Source organism: Vitis vinifera, chromosome 17 (genome assembly GCF_030704535.1).
Source record: "Vitis vinifera cultivar Pinot Noir 40024 chromosome 17, ASM3070453v1".
NCBI lineage: Eukaryota > Viridiplantae > Streptophyta > Magnoliopsida > Vitales > Vitaceae > Vitis > Vitis vinifera.
In genome coordinates this window covers 3254289-3277789 of record NC_081821.1, presented here as the reverse complement: position 1 = coordinate 3277789, position 23501 = coordinate 3254289, and the positions used below count along the sequence as shown (strand labels likewise).

Here is a 23501-nt window from a genome sequence, read left to right as displayed (position 1 = left end):
GCACACAAGGATTCCATATAATGCTGATAGGGAGCTGAACAACTCTTCTTGAAACTAGAGTACTATAAAGAGATTTAATTGAGAAAATCCCATCCTTAGTCTCTTTCCACAACATTCTATCTTCCATAAGAGGATTAAGCCTCTTACCCCGGATTGACAAAAGTAATCTCTCCACCTCCTCCACCTCCCAGTCATTAAAGGGCCTAGAAAAGTTAGGACTCCAAACCCTTTCTTCTCCTGAATGATCTCACAACTCCTCTAACCAAGCCTCTTTATATGATGCAAAGACATACAAAGAGGGGAAGGAATTACAGAGAGTGAAATTCCCACACCAATTATCTTTCCAAAATTTCACTCTTCTACCATTCCCTACAGAAAAGACCACTTTGTTTTGCAAAAGAGCGCCTTCCTTCCTTATGTCCTTCCAAAAGCCTACTCCAAAACCCTCCCTAACATCTCTAGTATACCAACCCCCTTCTTCCTCCCCGAACTTCCTACTAATGATGCTCCTCCAAAGAGTTTCCCTTTCATTCGCAAAATGCCAATTCCACTTACATAAAAGGGCCCTATTGAGAGTAGAGAAACGTCTAACTCACAAACCACCCTTCCTTTTATCCAAACACACGGAATCCCATTTGACTAGATGAGGCTTCCTCTCCAAAGCTCCCCCTCCCCACAAAAAATCCCTTTGAATTTTTTCCAGTCTTAAACTAACCACTCTAGGAATTCATAGTAGAGACATCAAGTATATGAGCATACTTGACAAGGTGCTACGAATTAGAGTAATTCTCCCGCCTTTGGAGATAAATTGCCTTTTCCACATGGTAAGCCTTTTTCGGAATCTCTCTTCCACCCCATCCCAAACGGCCACAGACTTGTGATTCACCCCCAAAGGGATCCCCAAGTAAGAAGTTGGCAGCCTTCCCACTTTACAACCAACCTCAAGAGCCAAAACCTCCAGATTCTCTACTCTCCCAATCGGCAAGATTTCACTCTTATCCAAATTGATTCTCAAACCTGATATGACTTCAAACCACATCAACAACCAGCTTAAATAAGCCATTTGGTCTTAGGATGTATCACAAAAAACTAAAATATCGTCGGCGAACAGCAAATGAGATACCAAAGCCCCGTCTCCGCTTCTTCCTTTTATCCTACAGCCTGAAAGAAACCCCCCTCTCACTGCCTTAAGGATGAGCCTACTAAGGGCCTCCATCCCAATCACAAAAAGATAGGGAGAAAGTGGATCCCCCTGACGTAATCCCCTTGAACTGTTGAAGAAACCCGTTGGAGTACCATTGATTAAAACAGAAAATGTTGCTGTGGAAATGCATCAGGATATCCAACCAGTCCACTTCTCCCCCCATGCTTTGCAATACCAACAACAAGAAATTCCAGTTTAGGTGATCGTAAGCCTTCTCTATATCCAACTTGCACAACACCCCGCTCTCATTTCTTTTTAGCATCGAGTCTATTGCCTCATTGGCGATTAGGGCAGCATCAAGAATTTGTCTTCCTTCAACGAAAGCATTTTGAGCTGAAGACACTAACTTTCCCACAACCTTCTTAAGCCTATTAGCTAACACTTTTGCCAACAGTTTATACAACCCCCCTACCAAACTAATCGGTCTAAAATCTCTAAGGTACTCTGCACTCGCCTTTTTAGGGACAAGGACCAGAAAAGTTGAGTTCAGACTCCTTACGAATCTGCCATGCTCGTGGAATTCCTTCAAAAAGCCCATAACCTCTTCTTTCACAAACTCCTAACTAAACTGCCAAAAGCTGAGAGAGAAACCGTCTGGACCAGGAGCCTTGTCCCCATTCAGATTTGTGAGGGCAGAGAAGACCTCTTTCTCTGAAAAAGCCTCCTCCAATCTAGCTGCATCCTCACCATCAATCCTATTAAAATCCAACCCTTCCATAGATGGGTGCCATTCACCAGGATCTGTTAGAAGGTTCTTAAAGGCTCCAACCCCCCCCCCCCCCCCCCTTTAATTTCTTGCTCCTCTGTTAACCAGGTTCCATTAACCTTTATCTTAGACAAACAATTTTTCCTTCTGTGGGTTGGCCATCTTATGAAAGAAACCAGTATTTCTGTCACCCTCCCTCAACCACACTTCTCTTGATTTTTGCCTCCAAGAAATTTCCTCCATGAGAGCCCATTTCTCAAAATCCCCCTTTGCTTCCTTTCTAGCTTCCAACTCCTCCATAGATAATGTACACATCTTCTCCTGAGTATCCCAGAAAGCCACTTTGTCCAAGGCCAATCTTTTATTCATTCCCACCTTCCCAAAAACATCCTTGTTCCAAGATTTTAAGATGACCTTCAGAGCGTTCAATTTCTCTGCAAGGATGAAACTGAAGGAACCACTGAATCTTGAACCTTGCCACTACCGTTTTAGCAAATCCTTAAAACCCTCCTCCTTAAGCCACATATTTTCAAACCGGAAGGGGATACGCCTCCTTCTCACCCCTCCCCCATCCAATAGGATGGGAAAATGATCCGACACTGGCCTAGGAAGAGTACTCTGCACCACCCCATTAAAATAGCCCTCCCAGTCCTCCGACACCAAAAATCGATCAAGTCTTGACATGGATTGACTGTTCAACCCTCCACTCTAGGTAAATGGACCCCCCTGAAGAAGGAGATCCCTCAAGTCTAGGTCATCGATCACCTCTGAGAATCTTCTCATTGAAGAAGACACTTTGCCTCCTTTTCTACGCTCATTCGGAAACCTGATCATATTAAAATTTCCTCCAATACACCATGGATCATTCCAAAGCCCGCGGATGGCCCCTAATTCTTCCCAAAAAAATTCTCTATATCTTTTCAAAGTAGGACCATACACTCCTGAAAAAAGTTCATCTGAATCCATCTTCAACATTCTTGAAACGACAAGAAATGGAAAAAAGACCCACCTCCATCCCCATTAGCTCTAACACTCTATTATCCCAGAATACTACCACCCCTCCAGCTGCACCCCTGGCATTCAAAGCTCCCCACTCCAAAAATCTCCCCACCCCTAGGCTTCGCACCACCCCTAAAGACATCTCGGTCATTTTAGTCTCCTGAAGGCAAACTAAATCCACTTTTTGGGATCTAATTAAGGCTTTAATTAATTTCCTCTTATTTCTGTCATTCACCCCTCGAACATTCCAAGATAAAATTTTAATCTTCATTTAAAACACAAAGCTCTGTCCCCTCCTCTTCTGTCCGACCCTTTCTTTCTGCTCTCTCCATCGTAATTAATCGAACATTCTAACTTTTTACTTCCCAATCAAACCTAGTCGGTCCTAGAGTTCCCTTTTTCTTGCCTTGATCTCTTCTGGTTTTCAATCTTAGCAGCAATTTTAGGATTTCCTCTTCAACGCCTTCTCTCGAGAACCCCAACGACTTGCTGAATTTCACCAAACTACTTTCATCCCACTTACTACCAGGAATCTCCCTTTCTTATATCTCCTCAACAACATCCGACTTATTACCCGTAGACTTTTCCTCATCTGAGTCCATCACCGACGGACTACCATCTTTCAACACTGCGCACAATGGGGCTTGAAACCCAACACCTTCAATAGTCTCATCCAATCCCGAAGGGCCCCTCACCACCAAAGCCCGATCACACCTAGAAGAAGGAGTAGAAGAGAAGAAGTCCCAGACTCCCCCAATGTCAGCGAGATATGGCTCGTGCTTGGATGCCTAGGCTGTCAGCGCTTCGTCAATTATCAACGCCCTAGATTTCGTTGGAAAAGCCTCTGAAACCCTCCAATCCCCTTCGTGACAACAGGCGACCCCCGCGTCCTCTCTAACACGAGCTCGAGAAGCCTCCTCTGTAGCCTTAGCTTCCATATCCGCTTCCTCAGAAAGGGAGTGAGCCCTAACTCCTTTTATCCCCTCTGTCGCATGTCCAGAGCCCATTTTGGACATACCCTCACAACCCACAAATGAGCCCTTGATGTAAAAGGGCCTCTCTTCACAGCCCATCTGCCAACCTTTTAAAATAATGGGCCTTGCATCCACCGGCCCATGCACCTGGGCCACCTCACAAGCTGACTCATAACTTTCCCCCCCCAAGCCCGCATCTAAACTGGGCCTTCCCAAGAACAGGCCCAACTTTAGGAACAACGGGCCCTAACCCAAATCCACCCCCTTTGACCACTTTACCTGCACCTTGACCCCTATTCCCTAACCTATCCTCTCCATCAGTCGCCTCCATACCAGGCCCTCTTGCAACGAGGTCAGAGGAGAAGACTGTAGCTTCTTTTGAGGAACTTCCACAGGGTGGCTCACCCTGTACTCCAGTCTGCACCATGAGCTGCGCCTCCTTCTCCAACACACTTCCTCTGCACACGACACATGATCCACTCCCTGCTTCTTCATTCTCTGTATCACCCTTCCCATACATGCTTCTCGCCGGCACCACCTGAGAAAACCAAGGCGGGGTTTCCCACCATAGCTGGACTGAAAAACACCCCGACCCCACCACCAACTGGACGGAGGTAGGTAAATCCCTGCCGACCACCATCACCAACAATCTAGCCCATTGCAATTCAACCATAAAATCCGTATTTTCGTCCACTGCAATGAGACCACCACAGCCATCCCCTATCAATTTAAACACCTCGCGGCTCCATAGATGAAGAGGAAGACCCACCACTCTCATCCAAGCCTTGTTAGCATTGGCTCCATTACAAAAACACCCCACCTCTGGGTGCCATTTTTCCAAAAATAAGACATTGTCTTTCATCCTTCTCTTCTCTCTCAACAGAACACGCTCGACTTCACTTAAACATTCAAACTCAAAGAGCAAAAGCCTTCTTCCCAAAACAACTATGTTCAATTTTCCTTTGAGGAGCCAAGCATGGCCCGCCCAATGTTTCAGAGAATCCAGCTGGAGGGGTGGATTCGCACCATTTTCCCATCTGCCCACTAAACAGCGATCCAACTGCTCAAGTGTTTTTGGCTTCACCCTCCTTCCCAACTCCAACTAGACCTTATCTCCTAATCTACCCGTTTTCGATTTTGCTACATCCGCATAGGTCCTTGGTTCTAGTTCCTTTTCCTTCTTCAGCACCTCACTATATAGAGGATTCTTTAAGCCTCCAATGGGAACTACCCCAACCTCTCTCAACTTCTCTACAAAAATATTCCACCCTCCAGACAACCCCTTCCTTTCTGGAAAAATTAAGCAAAAACGTTTTGCCTCTAAATCACGAACATAGCAAAGGAGAAATCTTCCTGCCTCATTTGAACGACGCTCCAACCTGTACTTCCTTCCCTCCTCCTCCCAGGCGAGAGACCAACCTCTATCATCTTTGCCTCTGCAACAAGTCTCAATTCCAGCCAGCAACCTACTAAGACTTACATCCCAAAATCTGATCCAAGATGTTATTCCTTTGCATCTCTCCCAAATGCACCCTCTCAGCTTACCTCCTACTTCATTAATCATGATCTCAAAAGATTTTGACTCCACAGCAAACCAACTTCTTCCACCCCTAGGAACTTCCTTCATTCTTCCACAGGGCCCTGAGAACAACACTATTAAAAATAGACATGAGTCTTTCAATATCCTCTATCTTTGAATTCGTGATGCGTTGCTGAAAGTTAAAATTCCGAGTAAGCGGGGGAACAAGTCAAGGATAGATGAAATAGGAGAATTTTGAATCGATAAAACTCTGCAAAGACTCAGAAATTGCAAATTCAAAGGTTGATTATCTCACCACAAGTCTTCCTAGAAACGGATATTTCATAATTTTACTTTTAACATTTGAAAAATCAATCAATCACATGTCAATTGCTAACTGGCTATGTTTTTTGCAATTGGTTTCTGCTTATAGACCCCCATTTGCTGGGGTAGTATGTTGGCCGTTTTGGTGTTTTCATGTGTACCACTAATTAATAAATATTCTTTTTCATTTTTTTCCCTTTCAAGGATTCTCTCATCCCTTGATGAAGAGTTCTGCATTTGTGTTAGTGGATCAATATGCCATGCACATTTGGTTTCAGAGGGAGGAGTCAAGATTGGTTAATGTACATTCTGATTATTCTTTAATTTTTAACACAATATTAGTCAACAGTGGCTGTTTATCTATCTGTTTCTAAGTTTTTCTATATTTTACCTTTTAGTCATGCAAGTATGCTTTGTGCATGTATTTGATTGTTCACTTTTAACTTCATAAGTCAAAATGTTGTTGACAAGTATCAGATCTTCTATAGGAATCTTCAGAAGGCCAAAAGATGCAAGAGTTTCGCAGAAGTCTCCCTGCATACAAAGAGAGAGAGGCATTATTAAATGCCATTTCACAAAATCAGGTGCTTTATGCTTTTTCATTTGTTTTAGTTGGCTTGGGTTGCCTACATTACATTTATTTTTATTTTTGAACTAACACTTGGCTCCAGAGGAGTTATAAAAAGGCATTGTTTATTAAGGTTTTAGAAGTAAATGTAGGCTGAAATCCTTCTTAACATCTCATAGGGTTTTCCCCCCTTCTTTTTGAGGTTGTGAAGAAATCAAGGTAGCATTTATCTATTGTTCCAATAAAAGCACTAGTTTCATTTGGGAAGTTGACAACTGTCTTTGTGGCATGAATTATGGTATTCAATCTTATAACTAATACATTAGTGAGTCTCATACTGCATTTGTTTCTTCTCAATGGAGACCGACCTAGTTTCTTTCTCTTTTCTATACAATAATTCCTAGAGTAGTTAAAATAGTTGTTGCATCAATTATGAAAACCTTTCTTGTGCACCAATTCTTTTTGGGCTTTTAATATATTATATGATCTTAATGCCAATAATGGCTTAATCTTTCAAGATTTCTTCGTCATTGTTACTATGTTTTAACTGCTGATTTTATCTCTTTGAAATAATTTGTTATGCTATTTACCAATTTATCAGTGTCTCTAGAAAGTGGTCGATAGTTTGAAACTGCCAAACTTTTACTGCAAAACCTATTTCAAACCGTAAAGCTTCAGCTGTTCATTGAAAATACTCTATGTTCAATTTCTCATGGCATGAATAATAAGTTTAAAGTTTGAGAACTTTTTCCCTTAAATTTTCTTGTTCAATAATGATATTCTGTGACAAGGACATTTTCCCCCCCTTATATCTGATGGGTTTTTTGGATAGGGAAAACTAAGATGTAAGGGGGGGGGGGGGGGGGGGGGGAAGAAGTTTCAAGGTTAATGAATTTGACCTTGACATTTTGTCTTTGCTTTTTGGACTCGTACATGTAATTTCGCTTTATTGAGTCCAGTCCAACAATTATTGATGTAGGACAACCCTCAAATGGATGTCTACAATCAAGTTGGTGGGTTAGGGTTTTTGTCTTTTAGGGTTCAAGGAGAGGAATAAAGGATGAAGTTTATGACAACAAAAAAATAAAATAAAAACATAGAGAAAGAAGGTTAAAAGAAGAATGGATAGAAACCTTAGAATCTTACTAAGGTCTTCTAGGAATCTCACTTAGAATAAAATCAATGTAATCCGACTAATGAGACTTGCGAAGTATGCAAAAAAATCATAGCTCGTCAATGTGCCTAGTTGGTTAGGACGAATGGCAGAATGTGTGGCAGAGGCGTATGGTCTTGGGTTCAATTCCTGCCATTGGTTTGATGTCATGGATGATTCGGTTTTGGTTGTCGTGGGCGTGATCCGTACCTTGAGGTTTGGTTCCCTATAGAGAGTTCAAAAGACTCGTCCGTGAAAGGTTCATTGATTATAAAAAAATATATATATAATATTATTAGTCATCATTACTTAATCCCATTTTTCATCAATGAGCCTTATTTATAGGTTTTAGAAAATCTTGGAATTTGAATAAAACTATGAAAAAGTAAACCTAACCTATTTAGTAACTAATTGAGACCCTCATTTCTTTCCTAAAACTTCTAAATTAAAAGAAATAAAAAACTTACTTTTTAGAATTAGAAACTTCTTATAATAAAGTTTCTAATAAAGAAGGCTTCTAAATTATAAGAACTCAAAATAGAAACTCTAAAGTAAAAAGATTATTTTAGAAAATAGAAAGTTAAAAAATTTGTGAAGGCAAATTCTAAAACCTTCCAAATTCTAAATAACACTCAAATACCAATTATTAATTAATTATGACACCTGCAAAATTACTTGAATACCCTTGCTAGAGGAGTTTAGGATTTCTTAGTCTTTCAATCCTTTCTTTGAGTAGATCTTGAAGATTCATCCTCATCAATTACTAGTCTCTTTTAGTCTCAATTTCCTAGAAGTGGCATTTTACCCCTGTATTGGCATGTTTTGTTGGTAATTTTGGTAATGGTGCTGTCTATTTTGTGAGAGGATGATGTTCGACTAAAAAATTAGGGTATTGGATGTGTAACACTGTTGCATTGAGAAGGCTATTGAATCATGATTCTAAATATCAGTACTTTTGGGCATTGAAAACAATATAATGGGTAGGAGAACCTATCTTTGTAAAAAAAATGACACAAATTTTAGAAGTAGAAACTGTTGGCAATAGTAAGAAAACTGTCAATAACATAATATCGTGATGAAGTCAAAATAAATAAATAATTTTTTTAAATGCATATCACTTTGAGCATAAGTTTGAGATTTCACAGTATCATTTTTTGTCTTTGAAACTTGTAAAAGAAAAAAAAACTTTGAACACAATTAAGAAAACGTTTTCAAGCCCTTAAGTAAGAGAAGATTTGACAACAAGAGTTCTTGAGGGTTTAATAATTGGCACTTGTGCTAATATCTTTGGCTCTTATTAACATATATTAGCTAATACAGCTCCATAAAGCATTCATATAGTGTTTTCTAACCCTGGTGTATCACAAAGTTAGCTTGGGTTAGAGGAGGAGGTCTTTGGGTTTAATAATTACATCCTTGTTGAGAAAATTGGAAGCCAAAAACGGTTGTAGAATGGCAGTCTCAAGTATTAAGAAGAGGTCTTTCCTTGCGTCTCGCTTTGATAGGGAGCTCCAGAAGTTGGAGTGCTCGGTTAACTCCATCAAGTGAAAGAAGAGAGGGGTAGCCAGAAGAGCGGGTGAGATTTGGATTCTGAGTGTCTAGGCTTTAGAGATAAGGTGGGGGCCGGGATGTGGGGAAGAGGAGGAAGAATGAATTCTCTTCAAAACTTGAAAGAGATTCAAAGAAGTTGGATTGTTTTATTTTTACAAATGGGTGAAGGTAGTTGCATTAGGTAGCAGCTGGGAAAAGTAGGATTTGCTGATGTGGGAAGTTGATGCTCACATTTTGGGTGCTGTGAAGGCTTTGGTTAAATATCAGACTGCGGTCTGGGTTTGCCTGCAAATAGGTCATATGGAAGATCTCTCTTTTTCTACCTCTTTAGGACATTGTTTTTGTTTCATGCTGTGGTTTGTTGTTTCTCTTTTCCTTTGCTTGCCTTTTGGTGCTTTCTGCATATTTCATGTGTACTTTGTGTGCCATTTCCAAGCACTTTTAATATATTTGCCTATTTTCCTATCGGACAAAAAAACCCTGATGTATCACAGGGTATCTGCATTTGATGGTCCTATCTAAAACCAAGTGCATCATATAAATGTGGGTTGTGGACTGGCCACCAGATTACGACTATGCTAGTTTCTTAGATGTTATTATATCTAGTGATGGTGATATTTTCTTATTTAAAACTGATGGGTTGTGTTTCTATTAATTTCACAGGTGGTTGTAGTCTCAGGTGAAACTGGTTGTGGTAAGACCACACAACTCCCTCAGTACATTTTAGAATCTGAGATTGAAGCTGCTCGTGGAGCTTTCTGTAGTATTATTTGTACTCAGCCTAGACGAATATCAGCTATGTCTGTCTCTGAAAGAGTTGCTGCAGAGAGAGGTGAAAAACTGGGAGAATCTGTAAGTTTCTGATTGCATTTTAGGAATCTTGCTTCTGATCATTTTGATCTGTCTAAGACTAATGTAAAAATACCTATAAAAAAAAAAAGAAGATTAATATAAAAATATCTCCATTTCATGATCTTTTCTAAAGGTTGGTTATAAAGTTCGGCTGGAGGGAATGAAAGGGAGGGACACTCGCCTTCTTTTTTGCACTACTGGCATATTATTGAGAAGATTACTTGTTGACAGAAATTTGAAGGGTGTAACTCATGTTATCGTCGATGAGATTCATGAACGTGGAATGAATGAAGGTAATATTCAAATTGACTGAATGTCATTATTTGGTGTTTCAATTTCTTATGGTAGTCTGCATTTATTTCAGATTTTCTCCTTATTGTCCTAAAAGACCTGCTTCCTCGTCGGCCAGAATTGAGGCTGATTCTGATGAGTGCAACTCTTAATGCTGAGCTTTTTTCCTCCTACTTTGGTGGTGCTCCAAGTATCCATATTCCTGTAAGTTTAAGATGCCATTATCATTTGCATTAGGCACTAGTCCCATGTTTTCATTTCTTTCCCCAATCAATGAAGAGATCCAGGTGGAATTGTCACTCACAACATAAGAAAAATAAGGAGAAATGTGAGAATTGAGAAGAGAATTTGATTTGATGGTTGATTCCTAATGTGATTTTATCATTGACTTGTTAGGGAGTATTAACAGATCAATCTTATATTTTCTTCTCATTTGTGAAGAGGGTTTTTTCCTTTTACAAACTGGGTTTTGTCTCATTTAATGGGGTCCTGTCTCTTGTTGCTCTTTGTTGTTTCTCTTTTCTTTCCCAGCTGTTGGCCTTCTTTTTAAGCTGGATTGAAGGACTGCTCTTCCCTATATTTTGTTCAACACTAATGAAGTTTTATTTCCTACTGGGGAAAGAATCGTTAAATGCTTTGGCTGTGAACACCAAACTTTTGACAAACTTAAGTCATTTGAATCTAGAAAAATTGTGAGTTGTGCTAAGCTCTCCTCTGGAGGGGATGTTGGCTTTTGTCAGCCAAGTTCAGTGAGGAAATTACTAAGGTTTATTTAGGAAGCAGTGTGCTGCTTGAATGCCAAGGATGCTGTGAAAAGTTGACAAACGTTTCCCTATGCATTCATGCCATGATTAAGTGCATGGGAAGAATCTAACAGAAAGAATAAAGTCAAGTAGCGTGCATGCCCACCCAAAACTAAGTGAAAGAAGAATTGAATGATGAAGTGATCGCAATTCAGACTAAGGAAGTGAAAAAGGCATAGATAGTGTTTTTATAAAAAAACACATTAGATCTTTTCTATTAATTAAAAAATCAAGATGGATGTCACATTCTTCCACAATATACTAGTCTTATCAAGACAAGGGAATGGGCTCCTTAACAAGGAGCCTTACAAGCTGAACACTAATTACTGCCTGAGGAGGCAAATAATTTCCAATAGAAGGCACCAAATGCTTTGATTCTCTTTTAGCTAAAAAGTTTGCTACTTGATTAGCTAAGCGAGGAACCCAATCCCTGGAGCATCCTAACTTTGGAACAATATCAAATGTTTAATGTAGCCACTTGTCAAGCCTCTATGAATCTATTTCCTTCTTAGCCACCCATAAGATGACAATAGTAGAATTTCCCTGCACTACAAAGTTGGACAAGCCCGAAGCTTTTGTTTGCATGAGGCCCTCCAACAGCACAACAATCTGAATCTCAATAGAAAAACCCACACCTGCAGGTTTAGAATAAGCTTTGACTACTAAACCTCAATGATCTCTAATCACTCGACCAATCTCGAGTTGCCTTAGGGTACCCAAAGAGCATCCATCTAAGTTCAACTGAATACTCCTTCAATCATGAATGATCACACTTAAGTGGACTTCTCATGTATTAAATCAATTTAGTTTATTATTGAGTACAAATTTTTTATATATAACATGTTGTTCATTCATGGTGTGATGGACTAACTCTTCTCTCTCCCTCTACTGTTCTACTTTAGGGGTTTACGTACCCAGTACGAACTCATTTTCTGGAAAATATTCTGGAAATGACTGGATATAGATTGACTCCTTATAATCAAATTGATGATTATGGTCAAGAAAAGGTGTGGAAAATGCAGAAACAAGCTCTCAGAAAGAGAAAGAGCCAAATTGCTTCCTCGGTTGAGGTATAACAGTTTTATGAGGCTACATACTGTTGTTGTTTTTCTATAAATGCATCTTGAACACTTTATACTTGTGAACAGGATGCACTTGAAGTTGCTAATTTTGATGCATATAGCCCACGGACACAAGACTCTTTATCCTGTTGGAATCCTGATTCTATTGGTTTTAACCTTATCGAACATGCTCTTTGCCACATAGTTAAAAAAGAAAGACCTGGTGCTGTCTTGGTTTTCATGACTGGTTGGGATGACATAAATTCTTTGAAAGATCAGCTCGAAGCTCATCCTCTCTTGGGAGATCCAAGCAGAGTTTTGCTGCTTGCATGCCATGGTTCCATGGCCAGCTCAGAGCAGGTAATCTTGCTATTTACTCTTCATTTTGTGTTGGCTCTATCATTTATCAACATTAGTACTCCTATTCATGCAACTTTCTTGAACTCATGCTGATAATTTATTCTTCTTCAAACAATACCTGCTAATTGTAGCTTTTTGAGGCGTTTGAGGCTTCTCGTGAGGCTCAAGGAGAACACCTTGAGCCAATACCCAGCAACTTAACTCACAAACAACTGATAATGGTCTTTTTCAAACAAAGTCGAGAGGGGGTTTGGGTTTTGGAAAGATTTCTATGAGGAATGTCGCTCTTTTAGGGAAGTGGTTGTGGAGGTATCCTAGGGAGGGTTCAGCTCTATGGCACCAGGTTATCTTAAGCATTTATGGATCACACTCCAATGGCTGGGATGTCAACAATAATGTTAGATGGTCTCATCGTTGTCCTTGGAAGGCCATTGCACTTGTCTTCCAAGAGTTTTCCAAGTTTACTCGGTTTGTGGTAGGGGACGGGGATAGAATTCGGTTCTGGGATGACTTGTGGTGGGGGGATCAACCTTTGGGAACCCAATATCCAAGATTACTTAGCGTAGTCACGGATAAAAATGCTCCAATTTCTTCAATTCTCGGGTATTCCCGTCCTTTCTCTTGGAATTTCAATTTTCGCCGAAATCTTACTGATTCTGAGATAGAAGATTTAGAAAGCCTCATGCGGTCTCTTGATCGTCTACACATATCTCCTTCGGTTCCAGATAAGAGATCCTGGTCCATATCTCCTTCAGGTCTTTTCACAGTCAAATCTTTCTTTCTGGCCTTATCCCAATATTCCGAGTCGCCTCCAGTGTTCCCTACTAAGTTTGTCTGGAATTCTCAAGTCCCTTTCAAAGTCAAGTCCTTTGTCTGGTTGGTGGCGCACAAGAAGCTTAATACTAATGACTTGCTACAATTGAGAAGACCCCACAAAGCACTTAGTCCCAACATATGTAAGTTGTGCATGAAGCATGGAGAAACAGTAGATCACCTTTTCCTCCATTGCTCGTTGACCAAGGGGTTGTGGCACAGATTATTTCAGTTAGCAAAGATGGATTGGGTTTCCCCAAGGAGCATCTCTGACATGTTTTTTACTAATTTTAATGGTTTCGGTTCTTCTAAGAGAGGGGTTGTGTTATGGCAAGACGCGTGCATCGCGTGCATCGCGTTAATGTGGGTGGTGTGGCGGGAAAGAAATGCAAGGATTTTTGAGGATAAAGCAAGGAATTCAGGGTTTCTTTGGGATTCTATTCGTTTTTTGGCTTCTCTATGGGCTTTTTGTTCTAAGGTTTTTAAAGGGATACCTCTTAACATGTTACAACTTGATTGGTTAGCGGTGTGTAAATAGTCCGTTTGCTTATTCTCTCATTGTATTTCTTATATTTGATTCTTGTAGTCTTGTTTTTCTTTGGTGGGAGGATTTCTCATCCTTCTAATTGTACCTTCTTTTTATCAATATATTCCGTTGTCGTTTCCTATCAAAAAAAAAAAAAAAAAAAACAAATTTCAGAAGTCATGCAAAAATAAGTAAAACTACAGGAAAAATATCCAAACAAAATTATTTGTATCAGAAAATTTCTGGGTATAACTCTTTGTAGTAATACTCTTTTATCCACTAATTGTGGCTTTTCGAGGGGTTTTCAGATGAGGCTCAAGGAGAAGACCTTGATGCACAACCTAGTCACTAAAACATGCACCATTCTTTGTTGCAAGAGTTTGGGTGCAAGTATCTGGTGTGGGTATGTTTTCAGGTGTTTGGCCCTTCACATGTGTGAAAAGAGAGAAAAAGGGAGAATCCCTAATTATTGTTATTGAAAAACTGTAAAGAATACACATTAGACTTGGACATATATATATACATGTTAGTGGGACCCACAATACAATAAGGAAAGAAAAGGAAAAGGAAAAGGAAAAGTAAATAACCTAAATAACTGTACACTATCTAACACTCCCCCTCAAGCTGGAGCATATATGTTATATGCACCAAGCTTGTTACAAATGTATTTAATTCTAGGACCTCTGAGAGATTTAGTAAAAATATCTGCTAGTTGATCATTTGAATTGACAAAACTAGTCGCCACACATCCTGATGCGATCTTCTCTCTAATGAAGTGACAATCAACTTCAATGTGTTTGGTCCCTTCATGGAAGATTGGATTGGATGCAATATGCAAAGCGGCTTGGTTGTTACAGATGAGCTTCATCTGTTCATCCTTTCTAAATCTCAACTCCCAAAGAAGATGTTTCAGCCATATGAGTTCACATGTTGCAAGAGCCATAGCTTGATACTCGGCTTCAGCACTAGATCTGGCCACTATATCTTGTTTCTTACTCTTTCAGGATATTAGGTTACCTCCAATAAAAACACAATACCCGGAAGTGGAACGCCTATCTGTGGGTGAGCCAGCCCAATCTGCATCTGTGTAACCAACAATCTGGGTATGACCTCTGTTCTCGTACAACACACCTTGGCCTGGTGTGCTTTTGATATATCGAAGAATGCGGATTACAGCATCCCAATGGCTATCACATGGTGACTGTAGGAATTGATTAACAACACTTACAGGAAAATAAATGTCCGGACGAGTAATGGTGAGGTAGTTCAGTTTAACTACAAGTCGCCGATATCTCCCAGGATCTCCTAAAGGCTCCCCCTGTCCTGGTATAAGTTTGACATTTGGATCCATAGGAGTGTCTACCAGTTTACAGTCTAACATACCGGTTTCTTCCAAGATGTCTAAAGCATACTTCCTTTGGGAAAGAACCACATCGGAACTGGATTGAGCTATCTCAATCCCTAAGAAATACTTGAGTTTCCCCAAGTCTTTAGTCTGAAAGTGGGTGAAAAGGTGTTGCTTTAGTTTCTGAATACCATTCTGATCACTGCCTGTAATGATTATGTCGTCCACATAAACTACCAGATAAATACACTGTCCCGAAGAGTTATGATGATAGAAAACGGAATGATCTACTGTACTACGGAACATGCTAAACTCCTGAACAACAGAACTAAAACGGCTAAACCATGCTTGAGGAGATTGTTTCAAGCCATATAGAGAACGACGTAACCTGCACACTAAACCAGACTCCCCCTGAGCAACAAAACCAGGTGGTTGCTCCATATAAACTTCCTCAGCAAGATCCCTATGAAGGAAAGCATTTTTAATATCTAACTGATAAAGAGGCCAAGAACGCATAGCAGCCATGGAGAGCAATAGATGAACAGAAGCTATCTTGGCAACAGAAGAGAAAGTGTCACCATAATCAGAACCATAAACCTGAGTATAACCTTTAGTAACTAAGCGGGCCTTAAGGCGATCAACCTGACCATCAGGGTCAACCTTAACTGTGTAGACCCAACGACAACCAACTGTAGATTTACTAGAGGGTAAAACAACAAGATTCCAAGTGCCATTGGAGTGTAAAGCAGCCATTTCATCTACCATTGCCTGTCGCCAGCCTGGATGGGAAAGAGCCTCAGGGGTGCTCTTGGGAAGAGAAACAAAAGATATAGTAGAAACAAATGCAGAATAGGGTGAAGATAATCGATGGTAACTCAAAAAATTGTAAATGGGATGAGGATTACGAGTAGATTGATTACCTTTCCGAAGAGCAATGGGTAAGTTAGCAGAAGGAAACAGAGCCGGGGCAGGAGAAGCCGAAGGGATAGGAAGTGAGTCAGCAGGTACCTTGGCCAAAGAAGGAGGAACAACGACACAATGACGGCGATGATAAACCTGAAGTGGGCGAGAAGGCACTGCATCAAGTGAGGAGATAATGGGAAGAGGTAAGACTTCAGAAACAGGAAGAGACTCAGAGGTGGAGAAGAACGGTGAGTCCTCAAAGAAAGTGACATCAACGGAGAGAAAGTAGCGATGAGTCTCAGAGGAATAACAACGATAACCCTTTTGAAGTCTGGAATATCCCAAGAAAATGCATTTTGTGGCTCTGGCAGAAAGTTTGTCTTGTCCAAGAGTGAGAATATGAACAAAGCAAGTACAAAAAAAAACACGAGGAGGAAGGAAATAAAGTGGTTGGTCAGGGAAAAGAAGGGAATGAGGAATTTGATCGTGTAATACAGATGAGGGCATATGATTAATCAAATAACATGCTGCAAGAACAGCGTCCCCCCAAAAACGAAAAGAAGCATGACTATGGAGAAGGAGAGTACGAGCTGTCTCAACAAGATGTCGATTCTTACGTTCAGCTACCCCATTTTGTTGAGGAGTATGAGCACAAGAAGACTGATGAATGATCCCATGTTGGGACATAAATGAAGTAAATGGTGCAGAAAAATATTCCATGACATTGTCACTACGCAACACACGAATAGAAATATTGAACTGGGTTTGGATTTCAGCATAAAATTTCTGGAAAATAGAGAATAACTCAACTCGATTTTTCATTAAAAATAAACAAGTACATCGAGAATAGTCATCAATGAAAGTGACAAAATACTGAAATCCTAAAGTAGACGCAGTCCGACAAGGACCCCAAACATCAGTGTGGACAAGTTCAAAAAGAGACTTTGTCCGATTATTCAAACGCTTTGGGAACGAGACACGAGTATGTTTCCCAAGCTGACAGGACTCACACGCAAGCGACGACAAAGATGAAATACTAGGGACCATTTTCTCGAACTTGGATAGACTAGGGTGGCCCAGGCGACTATGGATGAGGAGGGGAGTATCAGTGGAAACGCAAACTGCAGGAGTTGAAGGCGAGGTGAGGTGATAGAGGCCTTGAGACTCACGTCCTATGCCAATCGTTTTCCCCGTACTCCTGTCTTGCAAGGTCACAAATTTATCAGAGAAAGTGATAGAACAGTTAAGAGTGCGAGTTATTTTGTTGATGGAAATAAGATTAAAAGGACACTCAGGGGCATAAAGGATAGAATGGAGAGGTTGGGAAAGGAGAGGATGAGCGAAACCAAAACCTTTAGCCATAGTTTGGGAACCATTAGCTAAAGTAACAGTAGATAAGGCAGAGGTAGTAGTAATAGAAGAGAAAAGATCCTTATTACCAGATATGTGATCAGAAGCGCCAGAATCTAGAATCCAAGGTCCAAGAGAAGATGTGTGGGTAAGACAAGCAGAAGCATTACCAGTCTGGGCAACAGAAGCTGACTTGGTGGCCTGATAGCGAAGATAGTCATCATACTCATTGTCAGTGAGGGAAATACCCTGAGATGTGGAGGAAGTGGGAGGCTGAGGCGACTGAGGATTAGATGACTGGGCCACGTGGGCAGTGCGGGGAGGCCGCCCATGTAACTGATAACACTGATCACGAGTGTGGCCAAGCTTATTGCAATAGGTGCAATGAGGACGTTGGCCTCTACCTCGGTTACCACTGCGTCCTCCTCAAGAGTTAGTTTGAGAAACTAACACAGAAGAATCTGAAGTGTTATCAGATGGCAAAGTCTGAGTGGAGGAGATACGGAGGAGGCGAGTAAACACATCATCCAATGATGGAACGGAGGAACTGCCAAGAATCTGATCGCGGATGGTCTCGAGATATGGACGGAGGCCAATAAGCGTAAGAACCATGAAGAACTTGTCAATTTGTGTTCGTTGATCCCCAACATCAATAGTAAGAGGCATCACGGTCAAGAATTCCTCCTTAAGAGAGGCAATCTGGCCAATATAAGTAGATAAATCCATGTCTTGTTGTCTGACATTGACAATAGAAGAAGCCACCTTATAAAGACGTTGGATGTCATTCGTGTATAGCCCTTTCGCCTGATTCCAAAATTTAAAGCATGTTTTGTAGGCCCGAAGATGAAGTAGAATCTTAGGATCAACTGATTGCCATAACACACTACATAACTGTGCATCTATCTTCCTCCATTGTACTCTGTCAACCTCAGGGATATCCGCCTCTTGCGTAACAAAGTGATCCTCATAACCTTGACCCATAAACCAAAGCTCCACAGAGGCAGACCAGGACAAATAATTTTCACTACCAACCAATTTCTCCGAAGTAATCATAGGAGATCCAGATATGACAGAGGAAAAAGTGGAACTTTTAGTAGCCATATCTACTTATCTGGAGAACGAAATATGTTTGGATTGAAGAGAGCCCTAATACGGCTTTAGATCGCGGCTGAAAGAAGAAAAACCGAGGATCCGCGGCTGTGAGAGACCAAATAGTAAAGAAAAACAAATATGACATTACTAGAAAGGTAGAAGAACACTTCCTAAGACACGTGTAGGGCTCGGGGTGGAGAGAAAGTCACTGGAGGACGCCAGAAAGGCTGTTTAGAGGGCCGACGGAGACAAAAAACTCCAAAAAATGCATTTTCAGGGCTCGAATGACACAAGCAAAGATGGAGGGTGGCTAAATGGCGTCAGGCGAGGCTGGAGGTGGAAGCGCGTGGCCGGAAAGTGCCCCACGCACCCCCACGCGCCGACGCGTGAGATTCAGGCCGCCAGAGAAGAGATGCGCGTGGCCGGCGCGTGGCTGAGATTCTTCCTCCAGCGCCTTGAGAAAAGTTGAAGATCTCCTCCTTGCGCACCTGATGGTATGGTCGATGTCGGAAAAGGACTTCGCCGAAAAAGGTCGCAGGCGGTGAGGGTTTTCTGACGGCGATACGGTTGATCGGAAAGCTTTAAGGGATGGGAAGGGTGACCGGAATGAAACACGGTCACTGAAAGATTTCCTATAATGGATTCACGGATAAACCGGAAATAATTAGAGTTTTTTTTTCTCCCTAGGCTCTGATACCATGTGAAAAGAGAGAAAAAGGGAGAATCCCTAATTATTGTTATTGAAAAACTGTAAAGAATACACATTAGACTTGAGCATATATATACATGTTAGTGGGACCCACAATACAATAAGGAAAGAAAAGGAAAAGGAAAAGTAAATAACCTAAATAACTGTACACCATCTAACAACATGTACAAATTTTAAGTTTAATCAGAAGTATGGGCACTTGGGTATAACACAATAGTACAAAAAGAAAAGGGAAAATCAAATAAAAATTAATTAGAAGCTAAGATATACTTGATAAAAAGTCCCCTTATATTCTCTTTTACCCATATTTTTTCTTTTTTATCCCTATATATGCTTATAAGGTTCAATTTCCACCAAATTTTCTCTTTCTTCAAGAATTAAAAAGGAAGAAAGAAACTAATTGAAGTCAAACAACCATATGCTTAGCTAAAATAGTAGCATTGGACAAGGATCCTATGCGCAACACCATGTCAATTTAGTGTTTACACGGGTTTGTTGGGTGAAGTTGGAGAGTCCAAGTATCGTAACCTGTTTTACTTCTGCATACACAATTCTTTTATAATATAATTGGATTGAAAATGTTTATTACAAAGACAATTTTTAGCACTTGAAGTATGAAATATGTGAAAAGTAATTATCATTTCTTTGAAAAGTTAATTTCGATCTTAATTGGGAAAAAGAAAAAGTTAAGTTTTAAAAACTATATATATTTCATATAAATTGCAGGTTAAATAAATAAAGGTTTTAAAATATGAGATTTCATTGTGTATATCATAAATATATATGAAATATCATTGCATTAATTCATGTAGTTTTTTAGAGAAGAAAGATTACTTCTACTTATTCAATACTCGAGAATTTACATATCTATCAAAAAAAAAAAATACTTGAGAATTTACATAGATATATGACTGGTTCTATAATAATCTCAACCTATCTAAAATAGGAAGCATAAAAATAGGAAATTCTGACTGTCTAATCTACCATACTAATTCAAATTTTATTCGAACATAGAGAAACTAATTCAAATTTTATTCAAACATAGAGAAACAAAAAAATAGCCAACTCATCCCAAATCTTCGATGCTCCCCCTCAAGTTGGTGCATGGATGTCTATCGTGTCCAACTTGTTGATAAGAAACTCAAAGTTAGGTCTGATCTGAACAACCCCTTTCTAAGAATATCAGTTATCATTTGTTTTGTTGGTTCGAGCTTTTCTTTGATTAAATGTTTGTTGATCTCAAGATTCTCAACATTTTTGGTCCTATTATGTTATACAGGGTTATGTGCAATGCTGATTACAATCTTATTGTTATAGTATAACTTCATTGGCATGTTTACTGGTGTCCTGAGCTCTTCCATGACTGTTTCAACCACAACATCTCACATACCTCGTGAGCCATTGTCTTGTATTTAGTCTTTGCGTTGTTTTGTGATACCACACTTTGTTTCTTGTTCCTCCAATTAACTAAGTTACCCTACACATAGGTACAATATCTTGATTGGACCTTCCATCGCTAATTGAACCTACCTAATCCACGTCAATATAAGACTCAATATTCTGCTGAACATTGTTTTGAAAGAATAAACCTATACCTAGTGTACTTTTCAAGTACCTTAGGATTCTATACACAGCCTCAAAGTGTTCTTCATAAGGAGAGTGCATAAATTGGCTTACCAAACTAATAACGAAAGTAATATCAAGATGTATGTGTAATATCAAATTCTGAGGCAAGACATTTCTTCAATCTGTTCATTTCATGTACATCATCTCTGGTAAGGATAATGTCGTCCACATATACTATTAAAACAACAATCTTCCTATCATTAGAGAAGTTCATGAACATGGTGTGGTTGGTTTGCCCTAGAGTGTACCTCTACTTCATGAATTGACTGAACTTTTCAAACCAAGCTCTTGGTGACTGTTTTAGTCCATACAAAGACTTTTTTAGTGTACAAACTTTTGATCCAAAGTTCATGTCAAAACTAGAGGTGAGTCCATGTGAACCTCTTCCTCCAAGTCTCCAGTAAGGAAGGTATTTTTTACATCTAGATGTTGTGGAGGCCAGTCAAGGTTTACTACAGTTTGATTGGAGTACTCTCATAGTGTTTAGCTTTGCCACAAGAGCAAAAGTTTCAAGATAGTCAATATCATGGGTCTAAGTAAATCCTTTGGCCACCAATCGAACTTTAAACCTTTGGAGTGATCCATCTGACCTATATTTGAATGTGAACACCCATTTGCACCCAACTATCGTTTTTCCTCTTGGTGGGTCCACCATCTCCCACATCTCATTCTTCTCAAGAGCCCTCATCTCCTCAAAAGTAGTCTCCTTCCACTTAGGAATCCTTAAGAGCATTTTTTACATCCTTTGGAATTTCTAGGCTAGAAAGTTGTGAAGTGAATGCAAAAAAAAAATGGTAAGAGGTTCTTATAAGACACATAGTTAGACATGGGAGGTTTGGTACAATACCTAACACCCTTTTGGATAGCAATGGGAATACTGAGATTATTAATGAACTCAGATTGTGAACTAGGACTAGGTAGGACAGATTGAACAGGCTTGGATTGGTCATTACTTGGAAGATCGGTCAAGTTTCAATCATGTCCTGGTTCAGACTCATGGCATTGTAGTGGAGCATTGGTCTCTATCCTAGTGTGATCATGAGATGGCAGTAAGGAGGGGTCTGGACCTGCATTTTCAGTAGTTAACATACATGGTTCCCCTATAGGTTGGACTGAAGTGATTATGGGTGGAACATGTGATGATTCTTTTGGTTGAAAAACATCTAGATACTCTGAGGCTTCACTTCCTTTCTCATCTTGAAGATGAGATTCAAAAGATGGTTTGGACAGGAAATTATGACATCCATGGTAAATTTTTTTTTTTTTTGGAAATGGGATCATAGCATTTGTACCCTCGCTGAGTTGGAGAATAGCCCACAAACACACCTTTTTGCTCTAGGATCAAGCTTCCCACAGTTTTGTTTATAAATATGGACAAAGGCAATATAATGAAAGAATTTTGAAGGCAAATTGGATGAAAGCTGAGATATAGGATGACATTTTGAAAAATGTGTAAAGGTGTTTGGAATGCAAAACCTTGCTTGGCGTTCAATTTATTAGATAAGTGGTCGTAAGGATAGCTTCACCCCTAAGATATTCAAGAACTTTATTTGTGAAAATTGAGGCCCTAGCTACTTTTAAAAGGTTTTTGTTTTTCCTTTCAATTACTCCATTTCGTTGAGGAGTATCATTGCAAGAACTTTGATGTACAGTCCCTTTTTGCACAAAGAAATGTTCCAAAACTTTGTTGAAATATTCTTTCCCATCATCACTTCGAAATACCTAAATACTTGTGTGGAATTGTGTTTGCACCCTAGTGTAAAAATTTTGAAAACTTCCCCCACTTCTGATTTTTCTTTTTGTAAATATACCCAACTTACTCGTATGTGATCGTCATCCAAAAAGCGTGGTAACCTTAGATGACCACCATACGTCACTGTATATTAAGGAAAAGGGTTTAGAAGCTTTATAAGGCTGTTAATAAATTTGAAAACAAATATTTTAAATAATGAAAATTCGGGTGGCCTAGCCTAAAATGTCATAACATTATTTCACTATCACTAGCAACAAAAATGGATTTCAAACTGGTACTCTGAGTTTGTCTTCTCGATTCAATTTCATCCTCAAAGAAATAGAGTCCTCTACTTTCTCTAGGATTTGCCAATCATCCTCCCCGAGATCATTTCCTGAAAGTCACCCGAAATGGATAAAAATTAGCTTGACACTTGTGATCATGTGTTAGTTTGCTAACAGACAATAAATTACAAGACTAGTTAGGATCATGAAGGACATTATGGAGTGTAAGGGAAGCAGAGATGATGATTGATCCTGCCCCAACTATGGCCTAACAGCCAGTCATGTGATCAATTGCTCCAAAATCTATGATCCATGGACTATCTAAATTTGTACTAACACTAACAAGAGCAGTAGTCAGATAGTTACCTTTTCGAGCTAAAGAACAAGAGGAAGTGGGGTTTACTGAGACTTGTGGAGATTGAAAGAGGTTATATAGATGTTCTAACTGTTTCTTCATGAATGGAGACATCTCTGAGTTGATCAGTTGCCCTTTGGATTCTTCATTTGCTGCTTGGAAGGCTCGGTTTTCTCTTCCAGGTTTCTTTTTCCAATTCTATGGTCTACCATGAAGTGTCTAGCATATTTCCCTAGTGTACCAAGGTTTATGACAGTGATCACACCAAGGTTTTTCACCTTTTCTGTTTTATGACTATCTAGGCTGATTGCTTTTGGTTACTAGGGCAGAACCTTCAGGTATTGGTGGAATATGTCCCTCATCATGACTTTCCTTTGATTTTCCTCCCTTCGAACTTTGGA

General features: G+C 39.8%; 1 protein-coding gene across 1 annotated transcript in view; it reads left to right on the top strand.

Annotated features, from left to right (window-relative positions):
• The window catches only part of LOC100244105 (DExH-box ATP-dependent RNA helicase DExH3), a 47224-nt gene that overhangs the window by 13172 nt on the left and 10551 nt on the right, over window positions 1-23501 (top strand). Inside the window, exons 5-10 of the mRNA XM_002277589.5 lie at window positions 6215-6310; window positions 9662-9850; window positions 9984-10143; window positions 10215-10345; window positions 11847-12014; window positions 12093-12365. Of these exons, the coding sequence (XP_002277625.3) occupies window positions 6215-6310; window positions 9662-9850; window positions 9984-10143; window positions 10215-10345; window positions 11847-12014; window positions 12093-12365 (1017 nt within the window). The remainder of the gene's footprint in view (window positions 1-6214; window positions 6311-9661; window positions 9851-9983; window positions 10144-10214; window positions 10346-11846; window positions 12015-12092; window positions 12366-23501) is intronic.